Below are 26,030 nucleotides of genomic sequence, written 5' to 3'. Positions count from 1 at the left end.
AATTGAAGTCCCCCATTATCACTACTCTATACTTCTTGCATCTTTCTGCAGTTTGCCTGCAAATTTGCTCCTCTATCTCCTTCCCATTTTTCGGTGATCTATAGTATACACCCAGCAGTGCAATAGCTCCTCTATTGTTCCTTAATTCTAACCAAATAGATTCTTTGACCCCTCAACTACATCATCCCGTTCCAGTACTGGGAGGACAAACATGGCTGATTCAGACTGTCCTGATGGTGGCCTGGAAACAGATCACCCATCCTCTGGGCCACAGCTAACATATTATCCCGGGGGAGAACAACAAACTGTGGGGAAAGCAGAGAGCGATACTTCCCTTAAAATAACGTTCCTGCATACACAGTCATTCAATACAAAGTGGGGTACATAAATAAACTTTCAATCCCATTTGCCTAAACTGGCAGGAACCCTGGCCAGGAGATGAAAGGAAGGTGTTCCAGTTCACAGTACCAACATCACTCATTCATTAGTGTGAGCCTCCCTCCTCCTCAAAAATTAAACAAAGCCATAGCTGTTAAAGGTAAATGGCTATAAAACCCACATACCTTGTTGAGAAGGTTGATTTTAGTGACTGTGTTGGTGGCCTCTCCTGAATGCTTGACTAGCAGGGCTATCAGTCTGACAAAAGCATCCAGGTTGTGGTAGCACTTGGCCCTGATCATCGTGGGATTGGCCGTGGGATTATGCTGTTGCTCCTGTTGTGCACGGTAACTAATTTCAACACACATTTCAGTACATAGGCGGAAAAAACGAGTAATCAGGTCGTCAGTCTTCAGAATTCCCTGCTGGTGCATCTGTAGAGATAATAGACCATTCAACAGCCAGCAAGGCACTCTGCATCAACATAAACATCATGTTCTACACTTCTCCACTTTTTTTTGGATCAGATGCAAATTTTACGATGTTAATAATTGTCAAATTGACTATTGAAACAGGTAGGCTGGATCACCATTTAAGTTAGGACACTAGAACAAGCAACAAGCCATTATATCCAATTTGATTTAAAAAAGTAATTATTCTTTAAATTTTTTTTTATTCGTTCACGGGATGTGGGCGTCGCTGGCAATGCCGGCATTTATTGCCCATCCCTAATTGCCCTCGAGAAGGTGGTGGTGAGCCGCCTTTTTGACTTTTCGTAGCGAGATTTTACAACTGAGTGGCTTGCTAGGCCATTTCAGAGGGCAATTAAGAATCAACCACATTGCTGTGGGTCTGGAGTCACATATAGGCCAGACCGGGTAAGGGCGGCAGGCTTCCTTCCCTAAAGGACATTAGTGAACCAGATGGGTTTTTACGACAATCCGGTAGTTTCATGGCCATCATTACTGATACTAGTATTTTAATTCCAGATTTTTTTATTTAATTAATTAATTGAATTTAATTAATTAATTGAATTTAAATTCGCCAGCTGCCGTGGCGGGATTTGAACTCATGACTCTGGATTTTAGTCCAGGCTTCTGGATTACTAGCCCAGTAACATAACCACTATGCTACCGTACCCTGGAAAGGTGGGCAATTTGGAAGAGCAGAGGGATATGGGGATGCAGGTTCACAAAACATTAAAAGCAGCACCATAAGACCATGAAAAAACTAATTAAATATTGGGTTTTATGGCAAGAGTTTAGAATATAAAAGTTGTGATTTAATGGTGAATCGATATAAAACCTTAAGACCACAGTTGGAGTACTGTATGCAGTTTTGAGCTCCATACTATAAGAAGGATGTTGGAGCAATAGAAAGGGTACAGAACAGATTCACAAGGATGCAGCCTGGTATAAGAAAATAGAAACACAAAAAGACTTGAAAAATTGGTGCTGTTTACATTAGAACAGAGCAGATTATGAGATGACTTGAATGAGGTGCTTAAAACGACAAAGGAATCGGACAGAGTAGATAGAAATAGACCGTTTCCAGGGATTGATGGGTCTAGAATAAGGGGACATAGAAATAAGATTAAATGTAAGAAATTTAGGTCAGAGAGCAAGAGAAACTTTTTACAGAGGGTTGTGTGCCTGTTGAATGATTGAAGCAGATTTAACATTTAAGAATGGGTTAGATATGTAGTTGAAGGAAAGGGGGACAAAAGGAGTGGGCACAGGGCGGACACATGGGATCAGAACTACTGCTTGTGTAGAGGATGAACACCAGCCCATACTGCTTGGGCCAAATGTCCCATTTCCATGCTGTGATTTCTATGTGGATATAGGTTTCAACACAGTTACCACCTAGGCTACTTCCAACTAGATTTCACTGGTCTCTAGGTAGCTTCCATTAACAGTTTCTTTTCTTATCCTCAAGTAGCACCCTTACCTGCCCGACAAAGGCAGAGAATGCTTTGGTGCTGTCCCGACCAGCTGCTGCCGAGTGGTACAGATTTACCCACTCCCTCAGCAAATACTCTGCTTTCTCCCGAAGCCCTGGTGGGTCATCGTATTCGGAGGCCTGTGATATCCCAGAGTGCATCATAAAGTTGGGGCCACCATGTGCACGATCCATCATAGCTTCGTAGTTAGCTCTAAGCAGATCCATAAGCTGTGGCAATCTGTTCAGTAAACAAACATTAAAGATAGTTACCGCAGAGCAGGTAAACACGACTTCTGAATCATTTTGAAGTCTGAAGTCTTGGGACGTACTGTCACATAATTGATAAACACTTCTGATTTGCAAAATCCAATCTCCTTATCATTTTGATGCCAGTTGCAACTTGTACTTGTGTAGTGCCTTTAATTTACTACATCCCAAGGTGCTTCACAGAAGGGAGAACAGCAGTACATTTAGGAGAGGTGATTGAAGGCATGATCTATGAGATAAGTTTTGAGGAGATTTTTGATGATGGGGAGAAGCAGCGAGGGGGGAGGTTTAGAGGGAGAGTCCCAGAGTGCAGGTCCAAGACAGCTGAAGGCTGAACCACTGAAGGTGAAGCAGAGGGATAGAGGAAAGCAAAGGAGGCCAGAGTTGGAAGAGCAGAGGGTGTGGGCGAGGCCTAGAGAAGGTTGCAGAGGTAAGGTGGGCTGAGGCCATGGAGAGATTTGTAAATAAGGTACAGGATTCTGAATGGGGGATGGGGAGGCAGAGGTCATGAGGCCAGGGTGAAACAGGATCAGGACTTGGTGAGGATCAGGTGCCAGAGTATTGGAGTCTGTGTAGGGTGAAACTTAGAAGGCCAACGAGGAAAACATTACCGGCACTAATGAATCCTGCAGGCATTTAAACCAATATAGCATATTTCTCTTAATTCAAAGCTGTTTCATTCGAGTTACATTGATGCAAATTGAAATTGTGCTAAAAAGCCTCCCTGTGCTGTTTTATTAAAATTGATTAATTCGTATTACTGGATAATCTGAATTTTTATAAGCAAATATGACATCTGATGAGAATTCTACTCTCCTCCCCCCCCACTAGTTTTCATTCCTCTCCCTTTAACAGGCCAAGGTTCCACAGCACTCACAAATGGCCGTTCTTGTGCGAACTTAGACAATAAGTGTTGGCAGGCTATTCTGCATGGGGGGCATCACATCTGAGCCCAATCTTGCCTCGTCCATGGGTGGTTTGGTGGCGGGTGGGGGGGTGTGGTCACTGGGTAGCAGTCAGGAGTAGCAGCCTGATTGATTTTTCTCCTACTTGACCCTATGGGCTTTGCGGTCAAGTGCAGCACCCCAACCAGTGCTCCGGCTGAGACCACTGAACACAGGGCAGGTAGGGATCTATCCTGGGACCTTCCTAGTCTGTAGGGCTCAGCAACTTAGTGCATAAACTCTGAATCAGTGGGAGAGCCAGTGTGAACTTTGTTTTCTTCGAGACATCCAAATTAATAACTTGTCAAATTTTAGCTGGTTAGTCGATGAACAGTTTCAACAGAAGAATCTGGCCAGCACCATGAAAGCCTCTGTCCACAGAAATACTGTTACTTCGAAATTCATCCCTCAATATAAACAATACATATCCAAAGAAATACCCAGCCTGTCCAGTACCAATAGTATCCAGTTCTCTAAATTTGTTCATTAAAACTTAGTTGCTTCAGTTTGAAAGGACCGAATTTTTATTGCTATTTTAAACCAATTTCCAAAACAAATCCTAAAACTTACCCTTCGGGTGCATTTCCTCTGGAATGAGCACTGATCCTCATAAGTGTTTCAATGGTGTTGAACAGATCTGCTTCAGTAACGTGACTAATGCTCCTCTCATCTACCAACAGAATCTTCACTAACTGCATGGCGAAGGCTACAGCCATGTAGTTCAGGCCATTCTCCATCGACTGCAGGAATAAAAACATTTTCATCATTAATTCAACTCAAAACAGACCTCAGCAACATGCACTTTACAATATTGTAAACCTTCCAGGAACACACATGGTCAGGAGCAACACACAAGTTCCACAACCACAAGCTTTGTTGGATCAAGTCTCAGAACTGTGCAAGGTAGATGAATTCAGGTACTGAGCCAGTGATGGGTTTTGGTACGCTAAAGCTGGTTTTGTTTTTGAGACTCAAGAATGTCACTGATGAGGTAACAGAGCTCGTATAGTCACCTCACTATGGTACATCTACACTTTTAGTCAGAGAATCAAAGAACAGCATCAGCAGAAATTATGGAAAAGTCCATCCTCACAAGGAGCTCCTGTGGGGAAAAAAAGCTCTGCAACACAATGCAGTTTCTAAGCAAACTGTTCACCTCTCAGCTGCAGTGTGAGGATTGATTACATTGGTACGGCATTGCAGCTTGTTAAGTGCACCAATCCTTCTCTATATCACCACCTTTGAGAGCCAAATAATCTGCATATTAGAGCTAGGAACCTGTTAAGGCTCAGATACAGTGAGTCAGTGCCATCAACACATTTATTTATTGTAAAATGCTAGCATATCACAGGGGAAATTTTAACTATTGTTTTAAATTTTCAGCATAAAGCATGACCATTAAAAAACCTCTAAATCACAGGACTCACTAGTAAATCCTTGAGTGTTGACAATGCTGCTGAACTCAGCAGTTAGCAAGCAAGGAAAGCAGTTTTATTGAAGGAGATGTTCACTTAGACTATCTTGCAGTCAGACATGAACAATGTACCAGATATTACATAATCTCATGTCCCACTTCCTCTCCTCTACAAGCACAAATGGCCTGCACTCCTCCAGTACAGTCAGGTCTTGCAAAATGTGGAGATGACAACCTATTTCAATGTGCTCTCATTTTTGTTTTACATAAGAACAAAAGTAGCAAGAAAGGGCCCACCGGTCCACCTTAGTTACAAGTTATCACCCAAGTGTTAAATCTGATTGCTGATGTACCAAACCATTCAGCGCTCTACACTATCCAGATATGCGACAGACATCCTGCACAACCAGCCAGAACCCTCACTGAAATCGCATCTTCAGTTAGTGACGGCAGCTTGAACAAGTAATTGTATAATCAGTTTCTATATAAGTTCTGCTGAAAAATTAGTATTTTAAAACTTTCCTTCACTGAAGGAGCACGCGCAAAATCCTTTTCTATATATAGTGAGTTTTTAAGGATGTAAAATTTAAACATCTTTCTGCATATTACAATTACCGTGCTTAAGAAACCGAATACAATCAACTATCTGATTTTAAATATTTTTTTTAGGATTTTCCATTCATTTTAAACAACACTTATTTTAAAGCCATCTTAAAGCTAGTTATACTACAACAGAATAGCACTCCTCCAGTTTGAGCAGTACACAGGATACCCATAGAATCAGATCTGTCTCTTTTCTGTGGTTTGGAGTTTTTAAAAGAACAGAGTAAAACTATTCTGCCAAAGTTCTGCCCAGCAACAGTGAATAATTCAACAACTTGCATTTATATAGCGCCTTTAACGTAGTAAAACGTCCCAAGGTCCTTCACTGGAGTGTTATCAAAAAAAAATTGACCCCTAGCCACATAAGACAGGTGAAGGAGGTAGGTTTTAAGGAGCGTCTTAAGAGGAGAGAGGTGGAGAGGTTTAGGGAGGGAATTCCCGAGCCTAGGGTCTAAGCAGCTGAAGGCACAGCCACCAACGGTGGATTCAGAAGTCAGTAATCGATTATATCACTGAAGACTCAAAGCAGGTCATTTGAGGAGAGACTTCTGATGTACCCTGAAATGGTGTTGAGATATACTGGTCTTTCAGTAAGGGAAAAGTACTGCGTCTCAACCTTGCTCCTAAAGAGGTGCCATTGATTTGATGAACGCTGAGGGCAGCACTGATTGCAATACAGGAACCCTGTTTAATTCCCCAGGTCATTCAGTGTTGGACTGCAGGTCCTTACCTGGGCTAAATGGATGTCATACTGCTGCATATTGACCAGATGGTGTCTAATGAGCAGCTCCACAGCCTCCACATTATATTTGTACTCATCACGGCACTCAATCAGACACCTATTTGCACAAATAAGAAACCAGTTATAAGTTGGCACGTTCACATTACTCAATCTGCACTCACTTGTACTGTACACAGACATATACAAAAATCCCGTTAAGCAAAGGCTCATATATAACGACTGAGGAGACTTTAAAACTGCTTAACAATTCTGTTTAACACCGGAATTTTCTAACTGAACCTGGCATTACAAGAGAGGGAAAGAATTATAAAAAGTGGTAGAAGTCCCATGAGAAACTTCCCTCCTCTCACTAATACCCCAGAATTAGCTGCACATTTTAATTTTTATTAATCAAAAACACCTGACATCTACCAGTAAATCTTAGCTGTGTGTTAAATCCCAAGTATCTTGCCAGTAGTGACACATCTTGCTGGAGTTTAAAAAAAGTTTTGGACGTAACAGCTGAGTGCATCTTGTGCAAGAGTGTTCTGAAGTTTCATGTCACTTCTGCACATTTAACACTATATTTACAGTTAAGTGACCCTTGCCTCTCCAACCCACCCTGGCTTGCTTAGTGGACAAGCACATAATCTACTCCCAGATCAATAGAGACTCTGCGTGTCCTGAGTGCAGCTCTCCCTTCAACTTCTCATACCCTCCCTGCAATTAGATGTTTTTAAGTCATTATGGCTCATTATGAACTGCAGCAGCACGCCGCCTGAAACAAGTTGCAAAGTGAAAATGCAGTAAAATATCACATCCCCTTGCATACCTGGTGATTTTATTGTTACACCATTGAGATCCATAGGCACGCCCATCCTGCAGGGCTTTCAAAACCAACAAATGGCATTCGCGGTATCGAAGCAAGAGATCTGGATCCGCACCACTTGTGGCATCCAGCAGCCCCTCCACAGCCTTCAAATTAAAAGGAGCAAAGTCGGCCTTCATTATCTTGCAAATTATCACACAAATCAGTTCTGCAATTTCTTTTTTAAAAAAAATGAATCAGCAAGTTACTAGCAAAATTATAGTCACAGTTTCTAAATAATTAGAATAAAAGCTTGAAACATCCAAATTATAAGTAAAAAGCCATTACAAAAGAAAAAATGGTCGAAAAGATGTCCAATTTCTAAGACAATCATTTTAACAAGGGTAAGCTATCATTAGAACCTGTAGACGACTTCTGGGTAGCTAAGTGAATGATGCAGGGGCTGGACAGACTGTACTCACCTTCTGCAGGAGGCCTAGAGCAGCAATAGCATCACGGGAGTTCCTGGCCATTACTACAGCCTCCAGTAAGTTACGTAGTGCCTGAGCCTGAGGGTTCATGGCCAGAGTTGGTGGAATTGCATGTAAATGCTGCTCCAGTTCCGTGATGCACTTGTCATAGATCTGTGCGATATCGTCAGTCGCCCAAGCCTGCTGTGAACGACAACGAAAGATCCAGCATGAGAACAAGTGCAAAACATATTACTGCACTTCATGGGCACCTATCAGGGAACTGTGCAAGAAACTGTTGTCCAGCACAATCTGTACTCTAAAATAGAATTCAAGGAGTATTGGCATAAATATAGGACTCTGTACTAAAACATGTTAAGCTGAATTTAAATTGTGATCACTTAATACAAAACTAAAATTGAAGAAACACAAAAGTCATGCTGATATGCAGCCGCACCGATTTAAATTCTCTGTGCTGCTTTGTTGTGAAGTGCTGCAATTTGCACCTCAATAATGTGACTGGCCCGATTGGCTGTCTGGTGTTTTACTTAAAATAGTAAACAATTTTACAACACCAAGTTATAGTCCAGCAATTTTATTTTAAATTCACAAGCTTTCGGAGGCTTTCTCCTTCGTCAGGTGAACGATGTGAAAATGAAATCCCCGAAAATCACATCGTTCACCTGAGGAAGGAGGAAGCCTCCGAAAGCTTGTGAATTTAAAATAAAATTGCTGGACTATAACTTGGTGTTGTAAAATTGTTTACAATTGTCAACCCCAGTCCATCACCGGCATCTCCACATCATACTTAAAATAGTGGCAGAACATGCAGCCTTCAAAATGATAGCTAACTTCCTAGAGGTAGAGTCCGCTTCATTCTTTTAAAGAAGTGCCACCTCCATACTGGAGGGTAACCCATCTTCAATTTTTCCTTTTGGATGAAGGCGATAAGGGCGATAACGGCTTTGAGAGCCAAAAGGATTTAGAATCCTTCCATTCTTTTGGGAATTACAAAGTAAGAAGTGAATCATGAGTTTTCCTGACCCGACAAAATAATTTCTGTAACCCCCAAAGGCCACCTGTCCATTAGTAATTTGCACAATTAGATAATTCTTCATGTGCAGTGAGTGTTGGGACGCTGTTTGAACATGGCGATATCAGAGCCCAGCCTTTCCTGCCCTGAGCCAGCATCCAAACATGTAAATAAAAACAGAACATGCTGGAGACACTGAGCATGTTAGGCAGTATGTGTGGAGAGGAAGGTAGAGCTAACATTTTCAGGTCTTATGATCCATCGTCTGAACCCTGCATGGCAGAAAGGGTGGATCTCATGAAATGGCAAGAGCAGTGTTTAGAGCAACGCTGAACATCACGGCAACATCTATGATCAAGGGTATATCCGAAACATGAATGGTGGAATTTAAATTGGAATCTATGTGGAATGAATTGGAGCCGGAAACAGTTGCTGAGGAAAGGCTGTGAAAGCGAGTTTTAGCAAACACATGATTAAACACAAGAAGTGAAACAGAAAGCAATGAAAGCGAAAATGATGAGACACAAACAAAAATCACGTCATAGAGAAGAGTGGAACTTCAAGGTAGACATTCCTGGGAGAAGTGGCTGTGAATTACACAAAACAAAAAGCAAAACACTATTTGATTTTCAACATCTGCAAACAGAAAATGCTGGAAACACAGCAGATCAGGCAGCATCTGAGGAGAGAGGAAGGGTTAATGTTTCAGGTCTTATGATCCTTTGTCAAAACCAGTCACATTTTGCCATGAGTCACTGGATAGGGATCAGGAGTAGTAACCCTGGCTGACTTTATACCCCTGAATTACAGAAGGGGAAAAGGCCAGTTGTAGAGCTCCAACACCAAAGGTCAGCAAACTGAGTTTGAAGAGAATGAACTTGGGACCTTCCTGTAACGCGTGACTGGGACAGTCCATTTATCATCCATACTCTTAGATACGCAATGGATACCCAATCTAAAATCCATTAAAAATGTTAAGTAGAAAAATTTAGGCCTTAATGTTTATCCTCCCAAAAGAAGTTGCTTCCTATAGTTTTATTAAATAATCTCCTGACGGTTTTAGGTCATCTCAACCTAAGTTGCAAACTTTATTCACTTTAACCATCCATATTCTAATTCATCGCAACTCCCCAAATCACTTATTTTGAGTTTCATTCCACCCCCAAATTCCTTTCTGGATCAGTTGTTAGGATGGATTGTAATTCACATTAATATGAATGCTAATTGCAGAGTTGAAAATCGTGTAAAAATAGTGAATCAGTGCCAGTGTGTCTTCGCATTACTAAAGCAATTATTAACTAGCAAGTTTTCATAAAAGATAGAGAATGAGGGAGAAGTAAAATAGCATTATGTTTAAGTTACCTGCATGGGCTTGGCCAAGAAACCTGTGGGCTGTGAGATGTCATTGCTGGGCAGAAATCCTGGGATGTTGCGTGCAAACTCTTCGTACACAGCTAGTTGTTTGGGATCTACACCACCCACCTAAGAAATGTAACAAAAAATGAATACCCTATGCAGCTCACCACATTCAAACATCATTAGCACTAAATGGTCATCATTTTAACTTGGATGCAATTTCAGAATACAGTAGACAATAAGTAGTAGTAAGTGAGCACTTCATAGTGAAATATGGCAAACTAACAATTCACACAGTAGCAAGCATTGTGATCTGGGTATTGGGCCGAATAAGCAGGGTATTTTTTAGGGATTAAGTTGGGATGGGGGCCAAGATAAGGCTGAGGCGATAGGGTCATTCTCCACGTGCAATAATCAATGATGACTTCAGCAGAAACTTCCCTTGATTGAGACACAAAGTATATACTCTGCTAATGCAATTTCCCATAGCCCACGAATCTGGGCAGTGTATGATGGTAGCCCCGTCAGAGGTTTGAGATGCACTTTTGGGCAATATAGAGCAGGAAACCGGCACGCAATCCAGGATTGGTGAGGAAGGTTTCCATTAGGAGATTTGAAATACAGTGGACCTTAATTATATGTCATGACCAAATTTCTGCAGAGGTAACCTCCACAGGCCCTCCAATACGTCACAGGGGGTTGATGGGTTGCGATGTAGCAGGTGCAGCAGACAAGTTTTATTTGGACCACACACTGGTAATTGCTTCAGACTCTATTAAACTTTTAGGCTAAAAATGGTACAGCGATTACATTTTGATATATTTTATTGATTTGGTGTCAATTTAAGGCTACTTCAAAAGAAAAAAATACAAGCAAAATGTATTTTAAGGACACAGGCAGGGGGCATTTGGCACCTGTCTAACACTTCCCTTGGCAATGTTAATAAGTGTATCTAGATATAAAATTTGAAAACCAAAACCTACCTTTAATCGGATTTGCTCGGGCATACGCTCAGCCTGGTAAGTGAGAACTACAGGATCACAGTAACGACGACCCTCCTGTCTGGCATGCTTCCGAAGTTCAAATTCCTACAAAGGAGAGAAAAAGTTAATTGGATGCAGCAAGACAAAACCAGGGCAGGATCAGTAAAGGGATGAAAAACTTACCGTTGCAAGCCTTTTGTCCATTTCGGGGCCTGCCTTTTCAACAGCTGTTTTCTGAATAAAACAACACGCCAGCTCACAGTTGTCTTGCGCTATCTGTGCAGCCGCCTGCTCCATCATCTCCCTCTGTTGTGGGGATGCAGCCTAAGGGAGCAAATTAACAACAAATTTCAGGGCTCGCTAGCTGACAGTAACACCAGAGAAGTGAGCATACTATGCAACCACTCAACAGTTCATCTGCAACCAACTCAGATTGGTCTTAAATACCTACCCCCCAAAAACAAAATATTTGCAAAAAGCCTTATTTTTAAAAAAAATTTTTTCCCATCAAGCTGGGAACTGCCACAATGCTTCTTTCCAGCATCGCTTTAACCTGCTGTCCACAGGCTGCCCGAGAGTGGGAGCTTCATTAGGTGGAAATCCTGAAACTCCAGGCATGCTAACGAGTGTAGGACAATGTGCTGCACTCGTAGGACCCATGTCTAAGATTTCCAAGATGGGTTATCGTGACAAAACACTGCCTGATCTGGATAGTCCATATGAGCCCATTCCTAGCCACAGGTAGGGGCTGTTCAATGGGCAGATCAACTTGGAAAGAATGCCACATTTGGAGTGTTTCCTGTGAGGAAAGTTTCATACCCTATACAGTGAGTTGCTTCAACTCATCAAAAGGAACTGAGGCGATTCTATGAACGGGGGATTTGCCTGTTCCTGAAAAAGGACTTGTTAGTTGACTGGGACTGTGTAAACTGGACCTCCTCTGAAGGTGCATTACAGGAAGACACAGCTACTGACTGGAGCTGACTCTCACCACCTTTGTTGCAACCCAAATATTAGGTGGAAACAGAACCTTGTAAAGCTCTAACTGCTAGATACATCTAGCAGAAATGGCAGCCTTGTTCATTCTTGACTGGACCCCCAGCCATGAAGCAATCCAGAGACACCATTCTTCAATCCTCTTATCTTTCTCTGCTTTAATACATTATAGTGATCAGTGTTTCTTGGAGCTTTCCCCTTTCACTCAAAGTCTAAATACACTGTCCTACAGACACTTGCTCCTCCCTGCATCCTCACTGTGTTGCAATCATTCATTACACAGCTATCTACTCCAACTCATTCTTGTCCAGTAACTCTAAACTAACGCCACCTCAGTCTTTCATTCCTCCCTCAATTCTTAAAGCTGTTTCAGCAGGAATTATTGTTCGAGAAACAATGGCGATGTATAATCTTTTCTCAGTTACATTATTTGAAAAAAAGGAAGAAACAAAGGATAAAAAGACAAAACTACATTTCATCACCCTTGCAAGTGCAATTTCAGAAGTGACAAAAAAACCCACGGTAAGCTGCTAAATAGCAGGGCTGCTAAACCAGCAACGGCTGTAATGGTTACGGGTTCAAACAGGCCACTAAGTGATTACCCAAGTAACTCTAATTACAGGCAATCAGATGTCACTAATGAGAAGTCGGTTGTAATTACTACCCGTTACATTTGTTTTCGCCCTGATCATCCTAGATATTTAGGTTGCTGTATTATCAATTGCTCCCATAGGTGAGTCTTAACTCCCTACTGGCCCCGATATCCAGGTAAGCATTGAGTGTGAGCCCAGAACAATGAACAGAAAACCTCAAATAGTTTAGCTACTAGATCTATCCTGTACCTCCACAAGATCTCTCTCATCTTCAAAAAGCAAGGGAGCATCATACAGGATCTCATTTCAGACTCTAACTAGCAAGCGAACTTTTTAAGCAGAAGATGAATGGGCAAATATTTAGTATATTTACAGCAGATGTAGTAAGAAGCTCCTCAAACAAAAACAGTAAACAATTGCAAACTATCTGCTACACTATTATTTTGAAGTTAACCATTGTAAATACAGCATCCCTTTCTATTGTAGTCTAATTGTGGGTGCCAATTGAAGATCCCAACTGACTCAGCAGCCTCAACTCCTTAATTACCCTCAAAAAAAGTCAGTGGAGCTTCCTTGATCTGCATAACTGATAGCTAAATCCAAAAGTAATTACCAGTCATAAACATAACTGAGAAAATCACATAGTATGTGTCTGTCTGAACGTGACTTGCCTCCTCTCTCAAGCTTTGGAGACAGCGACAATTTTTTTTTGCATTTGAATTGAATAAGGCAAGGGATTTAATTCTGACTGCAGCTATTTTGTACACTCCTTATGTCTTGTGACTGAGTTAAAGATATTGCTACAAAACGAATACTAGACAAAAATAGCACGATTGCTTTTTTTAAAATCTGGGTCACATTCGGAAGCTGTGCACAACACTGAAACTTTCAATGCAAACAATTGTAAAGAAGTATGCCCCTCCCTGCAATAAATTATTTAGCTGGCTTCCAGGTTATGTACTAAAGGGTGGATTCACTACCTAAAATTGTGGAAATTACTCAGTACTGATTATAAAGCAGAAGCAATAAAACCTCACTGGCCGAATGATTTGAACGCATAGCCTGTGTAGTGACACAACTGGCCCAACATTTTAAAACTGTCCCTTGGTTTGAATGGGAACATCAGTTAGTATCAGCTGTGCTCATATTAAAAACCAAGGATATCCTTTAGCACTATAGCGTAGCCTATGTTGGCTGGAAGCCCCACACACAGGTTTAAAAATAGTGCAGAGAGACTGTTAATTTTCTGTTTGTCAGTCATTAAAGCTGGTAAAAGAATGGGTGCGAGGCAAGTCCCAATCTAAGCAGTCACAGCTCTACCGAGCAATACAGGCATTGATTGGGATGCCAAAAAATATTGAAGACAAAACTAAATGTCAATATACCAATTTAGCCATTAATGCAAACTGCTCTAGTATACCTCAGAGCTAAGCAATTAAATAGGGACAGATTTTTTTAAATGCCCAGCTTAGCTTTAACATGCACCTTTTCTCCTCTCCTCCCTATCACTCTGAACCACTGGGAACCACAAGCTATTTTATTTTCAACCCACTCTTTGGTTTTATAATCAGCAGCTTCAGTCTGTCACCATCTAGGTTTTATATTCAAACTGTCCCTTCTCATGACCTGTGCCTACATCTTTCTGCTTATGGTTTTATGATAACCAGTTTCTCGTTCAACTGCAGCACACCCACCTCTGGACTCCAATCACATTTGCAATTGGAATCCTACAAGCGATAATCAGGAATTCACTTCAGGTGCTAATGTGAGGTGTGCAATATTTACACTGCTGCAGATATTACAAGCCATTAGTGTCCTGTGTTATCTGGAGGTAGCCAAGCAGAATCAAATAATCCCTTTAGTTTCAGATCAGGACTGCAATTACATTGCCAAAATACTAGACATCACATCAGTATGAAACCACTCAGTAAGAATGGCGGTCCGAACAATTTTGTTCCCATCTGCATTTAGTTGCGGGCACGGGCTAAAGATCTGCTCCCGACCCTGTTAAAGCTGCTCTACAGCCAGGAACTTGGAAAAGGACAGCAATAATTGGGATGAGATTTTGCTTCCTGCAGGGGGTCATATTGTCTCCGCTTAAGATCAGCAAACACTGAGCTAACTGCAAGTTCAAGCGGGAGAGAAATGTGTCCCATTTAAAAGCGAGATTCACTAACCCGTAGTGCGGTGGCAAAGTTGTTCTTTAGGTTTGTAGCGATGCTCATTAGTAATGGCTCCCTGCACGTTATCATAGCCATCCCCGCGGTGAGGTTACGCATCATGTGATGGGCTGCAACTCGCATCCGTGACTCCTCAGAATCCAGGGCAAAGTCTTTCCTGACTATCTGTTCACAGGTGGTCATGGCAATCTTGATGGAACGGTCAACAACAGGATGAACAAGCTCCTGCACAGCACGCTCTATTGCCTGCCGGACGTATGATTTCAGCTGAGGATGGGCTTGGAACAAAGGAATCTGAAAAGGGAAGCAGATTAATACATCAAACACAGCCGATTAACAAGCGGCACTTTACCCAAGTGATTTGTATAAGCAGGTGCTGCTGCATCTAAAATAACTTAATAAAAACACTTCTCAAACACAAGTGAATCTTACATCAAATCTGAGTGAACTTGCCAAACTTCTGTTTCAACTAGTTTAAATATACCAGAGTAATCATCTGAAAGGCATTTAAAAATCCAACACAAACTGCATCCATCCTAAGGGCCATTAAATACAACTGTCAGCACAGCATGGCTCCAATTCGACCTGCTAAGTGGGAAGCGCCAGGAAATCGCTGCATTTCCGTTCAACGAGCGAGGGTGAAAATTAAAAGCAATGTCCCACCTGGGTGATACCTCACACTTCCTAGCAATCAGCAAAAGTGGAAAGTGGCAGCAGCATGGGAGCAAACTGTCTGCTCCACCTCCTCAAACTCAAAACCAGGGGAACCAGCAAACCACGAAAATGGGTTGGGATCAAGAGGAGTGGGGAAAGGAAGGAGAAAAATGATGTACTGGTAATGGTAATGCTTCCCATCATTATGGTCTTCTTTTCTTAAATGCAGTTTCACTTTTATATGTCACCCAAACCAGGAAATAACATTGTCCTTTTAAAAGTTTGGCATAATTTTGGCCATGTATTCTTCTAATCTGCTGTAATATAGGGTCTCATTCTGAAAGTATATATTAGTTCTTGAGAATGGAAGTGAAAAATGTCAAGCAGAAACGAGGAATTAAATAAAATAAAAATGAAAGCTCTAAAGATCGAAGAGGCAGGTGGGAGCTTAAACTACATTCAAAGAATGAGGAAAAATCACACCTACAGTTAGTTATATAATGTCTAACCTCAACATATAAATTAATTCTTCCAAAACAAAATAGTAGTAAATCAGCTCAGCAGTCAAGCACCAAAGCCTCTGTTGGCTTGACTCACCAAATCAAGACAGCAATGCTTTGCAAAAGGAGACAAATTACCCTTACATGGCTGCCTTGCAGATAAGATGTTGACTTATAATGTGATTGCAGTTCAAGTAGAATGGCAACTTTTTCTAGTGGATTACAACCAAGTAAATAACTACTTGCTAGTTGGCCGAATACTGGTTAATTTAGTCTAGTTACTAAGTTGCCACTCAGATTCGCAAGAGTCTGTGGTACGTGGCTTGCTAAGCTTCTGAAGCAAATTATGCTCCTATTTTACAAATGAAATAGGTATTGGGTAAGATTTCAGCACAACTACTTGAGATAAATGACAATTAACTTTAGCTGGAGCCTTCGGACTTCCCAATCCAAATATCAAACAAAGGGTGCATTTACCAGCGCAACATGAAGCTTACTAGATCAAACATTTGAAGTAACGGGCACCTAACTCACAATGAGCTTTCAAGCTCTGGAAAGCATGTTAGAAATCATGCATCAGTACAAAAATACTCCGTGGGCATTGGTCACTTTACACATTCATTGCAAGATATGCAGATCATAAAGCCAAGGTAGGATGACAGGAGCAATGAATTGACCTAAGTGGTGCAGATCTTGAACTTGGAAACAGCAAGGCCAAGACAGACAAACTTGGGTGTGGGCAGGGCTACTTTTGCCTGGTGCACTAACAGTTGTTTTCTCCCATTGTTCATCCTATTAATGCACTTACAGAGCCAGACTGTATAGGGGAAATTTTCCTGGGTCTGTGTCCAGATGTATGGAATATAGGAAATCTGAACAAATTGGGAGTGCACATCTGTGAAGGAACCCGCCTGATGTTCCTTCCATTTAATATGATGGAAGGAAAAAGGGGAGTGAGCAAACATCGTGTGACAAATATGGTATCATACTCCCAAACGGACAGCATTCCAATGTTTTCCCCCCATTTGAATTGTCTTATACATTTTTAGGAGGACGAAGAAGCAAGAGTGTCCAAGCCGTCTACAGGTTGCGTCAGGACCGCTACAATTGCTCTAGGATGGTGTGGAGTGGGGCAATTCAAATTCTTACTTCAACAGTACCCGAAATACATTCTGAAAGGGTTAGCTAGTGCCAACACGACTGTATTGCAGCACACCCTAAGCAGTAAAGCACTTAAGTGCTGCTTTAGGGTCTCTGTAGTATGCCTATGAATTTAGTGGCTCCATGTGCCTGGTTGTACCATTATTTGACCAGAGTCCGCAGCATTAGCCATGGCTGTGAAAAATATCCTTGGTCTCCAAGCAACCAACCTTGCAATCTTCTTTGTGATTCAAATACAGGCACCCTCAATTGGCTGAGGATGAAGGTTGCGTGATTGCTACTGGGTAGAGACTGTTGACATGCATGATTTTGCACATGGTTACACACAAGCTATACAGTGAGTTATATCCTTCAAGTTTATGTAGGGAGAGGAATTATGGGAAGTAGCAGTAGGGCCATGTGCTTCATCTATAACCTCCCTGGGCTCAAGGGAATCTTGCCATCTCATAGAAATTCACAGCACTGTCTACAAGGAAGGCGATAAGTCAATCGACTAGCTCCAGCAAACAGCACACCAGTCACCTGGTGTACACAGCTGCGAATGGCAGATTGGCAAATGTGGGTGATGCTCCTTGTTGGTGCCTGGAAGGATCCTGTTGTGTGGAAATTGTTGGCAGTGAGACAAGCACTGGCCTATGGTGTAACATGGCTGCAGGTTTGGTTCAGGCATCTGAAAACATTGAAGAATAGTGCCTCAGAAGGCTGTGACAAACAAATTGTGCTTTAATTGCCTGTCAGTATATCTGGTTTGTAGGGGTTGATGGAGTGGTAAATGCTCCTGTGGTGTAACCTAACCCGCCAGGCATCCTTCACTCCTCTAGAAATCAAAATAGAAAGGGATTCCAACACAGAACCCCATATGCTGCCACTTTAAAATGCAAACTATACACTTCCACACCTTTTGGAAGGCAAACAATTGTAAAACAAACTCTTCTAGAAACTTTCAAAATTAGGCTATTTAGTCTGGTCACTCTGGGAAGTGCAGCTTTAAGGGAAGTCTACATTCCCATTATACTTCCCAAAATGTTAATGCCCATTTTCAACAGGCATCACATATACTCAAGCGTATTTCTGGCTGAAAACCAAAAGTATGAGTGCAGCTTTCATCAGCTCGATATATTAAAATTAGCATCTTGCTATTTTTTGGTTAAACTTCTGAGGGAGTTCATGCCTAATCAAAATCATTAGAATTAAAGAATATCTGATAAGCTAACTCGCTGAAGGCTAGCACAATGTCGCCGTCAAACACGATGAAGCGGTCTTGTGTATTATCGAGACGTGGGTCAGCAAGTTCACTATTCTCCACTAAACAGCTACATGAGGCATTAGGATTGTTGACGTGTCACAAATACTGAAGGTCACCTTGCCTATTACTGACGCATTATATCAAAACCTGTAGCAATCGGATGCACTGAATTACTTACATTTGGGTTGACTGTAACGTGAGGAGCCAAGGCAGCCAGTGAATACACATTGATATCGTGGTAGCTGAACTGTGGCTGTGGAGGACCCGTGGCTGTACACGTGGTGGTCGTGGCCGGAGTCACTGGCGCAGCTGGAAAACAAAAGAGCAGAATTAATTCTCCAAATCCTTTCCTTGCTACTGAATTGTAAAATTCCAAGAGCCTACAAGTGGTAGGAATTTTTCAGGAAGTAAAGGCCATTTCTTCAAGACGTACAAATAAACAAGTTACGGAAGACTTTTTGGGGGGAAAAAGTAAAGCATATGTCTAGGAAGTTGGAAAGAAACAATGAAGAAATGATCAATTGGATTGTTCAATTTCTTGCAAGTAGCATTAACTAACGGGGTTCAACTCCAATTTATTTCCTGTGCAGCCTGGGAATTATTCACAAAATGCACTTACAGTGTTTATAGAACAATTTAAAGGTATATAAAAGATCATACAATGCTTTCCAAAGTCTGAAAAATACAAATCTAATTAGAAAAAAAAATTGCAAGTTAAAAAACGTATACAGGGTTGGACTATCCCAATGCATCCACCACTCGAAGGTGCCAGGGTGTGACAGTGATATTTTTCCTTAGCGATCAGCAGCAGGTACGCAACCAGGAATCCTGGCCTCAAATGTCATGTTTCAGTGCTGCGCTTCCTCAATATAGCACTGATGACTGAACACCCAGCTGTCAGCTAGTGGGATTTTACACTTCTGCAATGTAGCCGCACACATTTTTCAGCAGATGATTGATTTCTCAAATCCAAGTTCAACAGAAGTGCAACATAAAAGAATTTAGAAAATTTCATAGAAGTGCACAATTAAGCATTTCTATAATAAGGTCTTATGGTCACACATACAAGTTCATTTAATTACAGGTGAATTACTGCTGTAAAGAAGCCAAGTTAACCTTCAGTCACCATTCATTTCCATTTATTGCTGTGTTTACAAAAACCTTCAATGGGCTGTAGTGTCTAGAAGGAATCATTCAAACCACTTCTGAGACTGAGATTGGGCGTGGGAAGAAGTATGGCTGATCAGGTTATTCGACTGAGAATATTTCAACTGTATATTCATTAGTAGTAAACCTTAGAACTGCACAGAATTTCCATGAATTTCTTCCATTACTGAGGTTTAAAACTTGAAAAATAGAAGAAATGTTAAGATTATATGCACCTCACTCAAGAGAAGTTGTTCAATCTCCTCATACAAACAGGATTTTGCTGGCTTCAGGAGAGCAGGGAGGAGAGAAGAGAAATTCTTTAAGTCAACTGTTCTGCAAAAAAAAAATTTGCACCCAGAATTGTCAAGTGATATTCCCCACCCTGCACAAGGTCTCAGTCTGGTCTGCACTCTTGCTTCTTTGATCACTGGATGCAGCATCGAGACCCCCCCAAAAGAGAAACAAAAAACTGTCGTTCCAACTCACTTCCAGAGAAAGGATGAGGGATAGGCTGAGAGTGAGCTCTGTATGTTGTGTGGGAGAGGGATCTGATGCAGAGCTGGGGGAAGCTCACCCGATTTCTGGGATGAAGGCAATATCCTATTTGAATATGGAGATCGAACAATGGAAGAATTGAAGTTTATAGTCAAATGCTGCCATGGATAAACATGGTCATTTGTAACAAGAACTTCCAGGACAGACGTTCTTTTGTAATCCAGGGTAACAAAAGGCAGCACAATAAAGTACTGCAAATACAAGGATAACTGGGAGGAAGGAACTAAATGCTGTTGTTCACTGGTGCTTGAGCTAATAAGTGAAAGACTAAGCAACTATGATAGTCATGACTTTATGGTGCAACAGGTAGGAAAATATCACAGTTGACTGGAAATTTGTTCCAATTGAAATGTTTTTCTAATGAATCGAAACACACCCCCAATTCAAAATGTGATAAATATTTCCTCAGGTGCTGTGATTTATTAATAAAATATTGCAACAATATGTGTGTCTAAAATTTAGCACAATTTTGGCTTTTTAAAAAAATCATACATAAAAGAGTTTTAAAAACCAGCTTCACTCACAATTCATGCCTAACTTGATACAGTTGTTGCAAAAATTAGCTACAGATGTCTGAGGAAGAAGGGATTTGTTCAAAAGTGTGTTTGATTAGCAGTTTATAAAATTTACCTGTCATTAAATTTGCTTGGTCCTGCTCACTTTATATACCAGAGATTGCTTCCCAAAGGAAAAGAACAATTATTTAAGTTGCAAGCTATTTATTATTTTGTACTACCCAAGCAGTTAACTGAGCTTAACTACTGTAAAAATGTTTTGTTGCTGCTACGGTTTATTTAAATTTTTGTATATAAAGTTTGTTTGGAAGTAAGAAACCAAGTCAAGTCTTATTGCAGTGTTATTCTGTTGTCTTCTGAAAATAAGAAGGATCATGTGAAAGCACGGCATAAAACCAGTAGCTGGAATAAACTGAAGCAGATTCTCTGCTTGTTACCTGGGCACACTACAAATTTACATAGCTATCTGGGCAAGTGAAAACACTCTCTAGGATATAGGGAAGTACATGGACACCAGAAATATCTAAGCGTTTAAAAAAAAAGTAAAGAAACCCCAAAATGTTACACCTTTTGTCATGCAATATTGTTGCAAACCATCTGAACAGCACAGCAGATTGGAATTCCCTTTGCACACTTCTTAATTGAATCCAGAAGTCGCAGTGACAAAGCATATTTTAAATATAGCACACAAACCTACGGCTTAAAACTCACTACAATCAACGGTAGAGAGGAACAAGGGGGAAAAAATGCAACATAAAAGAAAACAAGTGCAAGGCTCGCTTGGCTTTCCCCATCTCTCTCAAAGGCGTTATATCTGTGGGGGTACAGTTTCACGGCGTTGGCCGCTAGCCATGCTCGAGAACCTCGCCCAAATTGCCGATCTTCATTTGTAAGCCTAAAGAATGAATGCCAACAGGCTACTCGACAGTGCTAGCTAGTGTAGCAAAGCCCCTTGCAGTCCTCACCCGACACCCACACTTTCTAGCGGGAGGTCACTGGATAGCAATCGGGTTAGATAAATGTGACAATGCAGCACTATTGGTGCGCTGAAGAAGTTCTCTCAACCAGTTGACCCTAGGGCTTTTGACACTAGTGAAATAACTCCAATGATTCCCAGTGCAACACCTTACAATCTTTTTTGAACATCTACTGTAAAACAGGAATGCAATGCTCAGTTAGACACACCATGCCTTAAACGCCGAATAAACTCAATGAACACACAATAGCTGGGTATCCTTGCAGCGTGATAGAAACAGCCAAGTGAAATCTTTGTATTCACAGTCAGAAATTTACTTCATTGCTACGGTTTTAAAAGCAACGGCAAATGGTGAAAATTGACCCAAGCATGCAACTTTATGTGGGTAGAAAAATAACGGAGTATATTTGCAGGCATATTAGTTCTCCTCCTCCTCCCCCCCCCCCCCCCCACCTCCAAATTAAACTGCAGGGGCATTCAAACTGCACTAGACAGCTTTCTGGTGCATCAGGGCCGCGAGCGATCAACACAGCCGAGAACAGAGTGATTGGAAGTGAATGTTAAATTACGAAAATGGCATCAATGGTCAGGCCTGATTGATTTTGGAGAGGTAGGAAGATGGGTTAGGATATTTTCATCTAAGACAGATGGCTAAACAGGACAGTTTAGATGGGCCAAACAGCCTTTTCCTCTTAGTATTACAAACATGAATCACCCATTTAGCTATTTTAACTTAATACACAACATAAATCCAAACAGTTATCTAACATATGTTCCAGAAACTTTGCCCTCAAAATCATTTATCTGCTAGTTGAAAATAAAACAAATGGCAAAATATTAACACAAAAATGCAGGCATACCAAACCCTAGGATGTTTAATTCCAGTGTCCTCCGTTCTACATCTTACATTACTGGCAGGACTGAGGTGGCAGCGTCTGGTACAGCACATCATGAATTCTAGAATTATATAGCAATTACATCAAAATAGCTGCTGTACCCCCAAAAAAGACTGCACAATGGCCACAGCTGTTAGAGTATTATAACTTGCATTTTTGAACCTTCAGAAGACTGACTCCTCCACTGGAAAAACATTTCCCCTCCCAGCTGCTGTGGAGCCACTTCTCTTCCTTTGTCAGCTAAAGACCAAGGCTTCAATCTGGCCTACCGGCAATGCCTGCAAATGCACTTCCCCTGGGTCCTAGCGCACTCCGTGTTAATGAAACCTGACCCACCCCATATTTTACATCAAATGCAGTAATCTGCATTACTGTACAAGCATCTAAAAAAAAAATCAGGTTAACAACCATCTATAATTAATGGGATGTCCAGTCATATCAATTTAAAATGAACAAATGCAGTGTTCCACAGAATTTCTTCCTTTGCAAGTAAAATGACAATCCAATACTGAACAAAAATAAAAGCACTTTACCAGTGGTGACAACTACAGGCAGCTCCTCGGGTATTTTGGACTCTCTCTTTGGAGCAGATAGCTGTTCCTCTAGATTTTTCAATTTTTCTTTGTCCTTTAGTAAAGTTCCAGGCTTCAAGTCGTTGATATCCAAAGCCAGATTTTTACATAAGACCTCAATCTCAAACTTCAGGTTTAACTAGAAAAAGAATTTTTTGAAAAATACAGTTAACAATTAATTCCACCTTCCAAACCAGCACCGACGCAGGTAACACCCACTCATAAAAGATCAGCTTACCACACAATCAAACTATTGCTAGCATTCTAGGTTGCCCATAGCAAGCTTGCTTGCCCAAGGGATACAAGATGTTCAGGAAAGTGGGGGGGGTGGGGGTGGTGGCAGTATTGATTAAGGAGAATATTGCAGTACTGGAGAGAAAGGATATCCTGGAGGGGTCAATGACAGAATATAATTGGTTAGAGTTAAGAAATAAAAGAGGTGCCATTACACTACTGGGTGTATTCTATAGGCCACCAACTTGTGGGTAGGATATAGAGGAGCAAATTTGCAGGAAAATTGCAGAGAAGTGCAAAAGCTATAGAATAGTGATAACTGGGGACTTCAATTATCCTAATACAGACTGGGATAACAATAATAAGGGGCACAGAGGGGGAGGAATTTTTGAAATGTGTTCAGGATAACTTTCTTAACCAGTATCTTTCCGGCCCAACGAGGAACAAGGCATTGCTGGATTTGGTTCTAGGGAATGAGGTGGGCCAAGTTTGAGCGAGTGTCAGTGGGGGAACATTTAGGGAACAGCGATCATATTATCATAAGGTTTAGAATAGCTATGGAAAAGGACATGGCCCACTCTAAAGTAAAAATACTTAATTGGAGAAGGGCCAATTTCAATGGGATGAGAACAGATCTGGCCCGGGTAAATTGGAATCAAAGATTGGCAGACAAAACTGTAATTGAACAGTGGGCAGTCTTTAAGGAGGAGATGGTTCGGGTACAGTCTAGGCACATTCCCACGAGGCAGAAAGGAAGGGCAACCCTAAAGCCAGAGCTCCCTGGATAACAAAAGAGATAGTGAGTAAGATGAAACGGAAAAAAGGGGCATATGACAGATGTCAGGTTGATAACACAAGTGAGAACCAGGAGGAATATAGGAAGTTTAGAGGGGAAGTGAAAAATGAAATAAGAGGGGCAGAGAGTATGAAAATAGACTGGTGGCCAAGATAAAAGGGAATCCAAAAGTCTTCTACAGGCATGTAAACAGTAAACGGGTAGTAAGAGGAGGGGTGGGGTCGATTAGGGACCATAAAGGAGATCTACTCGTGAAGGCAGAGGGGATGACTGAGGTACTAAATGAGTACTTTGCATCTGCCTTTACCAAAGATGATGCTGCCAGTGTCTCAGTAAAGGAAGATATAGTTGAGATACTGGATGGGCTAAAAATTGATAAAGAGGAGGTACTAGAAAGGCTAGCTGTACTTAAAGTGGATAAGTCATCCGGTCCGGATGGGATGTATCCTAGATTGCTGAGGGAAGAAGGGTGGAAATTGCGGAGGTACTGGCCATAATCTTCCAAACATCTGTAGATACAGGGGTGATGCCAAAGGACTGGAGAATTGTAAATGTTACAACCTTGTTCAAAAAAGGATAAACCCAGCAACTACAGGCCTGTCAGCTTATCCTCAGTGGCGGGGAAACTTTTAGAAACGACAATCCAGGACAGAATTAACAGTCACTTGGACGCGGGTGGATTGATTAGGGAAAGCCAGCATGGATTTGTTAAAGGCAAATTGTGTTTAACTAACTTGATAGAGTTTTTTGATGAGGTACAGAGAGGGTAGATAAGGGCAATGCAGTTGATATGGTGTACATGGACGTTCAAATGGCATTTGATAAAGTGCTGCATGGTTGGTTTATCATCAAGATTGCCGCCCATGAAATAAAGGGGGCAGTAGCAACATGGATACAGAATTGGCTAAGGGACAGGAAACAGTAGTTTTTTTTTTATTCGTTCATGGGATATGGGCGTCACTGGCGAGGCCGGCATTTATTGCCCATCCCTAATTGCCCTTGAGAAGGTGGTGGTGAGCCGCCTTCTTGAACCGCTGCAGTCCGTGTGGTGAAGGTTCTCCCACAGTGCTGTTGGGAAGGGAGTTCCAGGATTTTGACCCAGCGACGATGAAGGAACGGCGATATATTTCCAAGTCGGGATGGTGTGTGACTTGGAGGGGAACGTGCAGGTGGTGTTGTTCTCATGTGCCTGCTGCCCTTGTCTTTGTCCTTCTAGGTGGTAGAGGTCATGGGTTTGGGAGGTGCTGTCGAAGAAGCCTTGGTGAGTTGCTGCAGTGCATCCTGTGGATGGTACACACTGCAGCCACAGTGCGCCGGTGGTGAAGGGAGTGAATGTTTAGGGTGGTGGATGGGGTGCCAATCAAGCGGGCTGCTTTGTCCTGCATGGTGTCGAGCTTCTTGAGTGTTGTTGGAGCTGCATTCATCCAGGCAAGTGGAGAGTATTCCATCACACTCCTGACTTGTGCCTTGTAGATGGTGGGAAGGCTTTGGGGAGTCAGTAGATGAGTCACTCGCCGCAGAATACCCAGCCTCTGACCTGCTCTTGTAGCCACAGTATTTCTGTGGCTGGTCCAGTTAAGTTTCTGGTCCAAGGTGACCCCCAGGATGTTGATGGTGGAGGATTCAGCAATGGTAATGCCGTTGAATGTCAAGGGGAGGTGGTTAGACTCTCTCTTGTTGGAGATGGTCATTCCCTGGCACTTGTCTGGCACGAATGTTACTTGCCACTTGTGAGCCCCAGCCTGGATGTTATCCAGGTCTTGCTGCATGCGGGCTCGGACTGCTTCGTTTTCTGAGGGGTTGCGAATGGAACTGAACAATGTGCAATCACCAGCGAACATCCCCACTTCTGATCTTATGATAGAGGGAAGGTCATTGATGAAGCAGTTGAAGATGGTTGGGCCGAGGACACTGCCCTGAGGAACTCCTGCAGCAATGTCCTGGGGCTGAGATGATTGGCCTCCAACAACCACTACCATCTTCCTTTGTGCTAGGTATGACTCCAGTCACTGGAGAGTTTTCCCCGATTCCCACTGACTTCAATTTTACTAGGACCCCTTGGTGCCACACTCGGTCAAATGCTGCC

At 41.8% G+C, this 26,030-nt stretch overlaps 1 protein-coding gene across 9 annotated transcripts in view; it reads right to left on the bottom strand.

Annotated features, from left to right (window-relative positions):
• The window catches only part of cnot1 (CCR4-NOT transcription complex, subunit 1), a 182,845-nt gene that overhangs the window by 19,788 nt on the left and 137,027 nt on the right, over positions 1 to 26,030 (bottom strand). For all 9 annotated transcript variants that reach the window (XM_067997627.1, XM_067997623.1, XM_067997626.1 and 6 more), the window contains exons 28-39: positions 22,876 to 23,053; positions 18,430 to 18,560; positions 14,688 to 14,984; positions 11,105 to 11,245; positions 10,922 to 11,026; positions 9,945 to 10,064; positions 7,562 to 7,753; positions 7,104 to 7,246; positions 6,281 to 6,389; positions 4,104 to 4,273; positions 2,329 to 2,560; positions 564 to 812 (exon numbers count right to left, since the gene is read on the bottom strand). In XM_067997627.1, the coding sequence (XP_067853728.1) occupies positions 564 to 812; positions 2,329 to 2,560; positions 4,104 to 4,273; positions 6,281 to 6,389; positions 7,104 to 7,246; positions 7,562 to 7,753; positions 9,945 to 10,064; positions 10,922 to 11,026; positions 11,105 to 11,245; positions 14,688 to 14,984; positions 18,430 to 18,560; positions 22,876 to 23,053 (2,067 nt within the window). The remainder of the gene's footprint in view (positions 1 to 563; positions 813 to 2,328; positions 2,561 to 4,103; positions 4,274 to 6,280; positions 6,390 to 7,103; positions 7,247 to 7,561; positions 7,754 to 9,944; positions 10,065 to 10,921; positions 11,027 to 11,104; positions 11,246 to 14,687; positions 14,985 to 18,429; positions 18,561 to 22,875; positions 23,054 to 26,030) is intronic.

This window comes from Heptranchias perlo, chromosome 16 (genome assembly GCF_035084215.1).
Source record: "Heptranchias perlo isolate sHepPer1 chromosome 16, sHepPer1.hap1, whole genome shotgun sequence".
Taxonomy (NCBI): domain Eukaryota; kingdom Metazoa; phylum Chordata; class Chondrichthyes; order Hexanchiformes; family Hexanchidae; genus Heptranchias; species Heptranchias perlo.
This window is presented reverse-complemented; position numbering and strand designations above follow the sequence as displayed.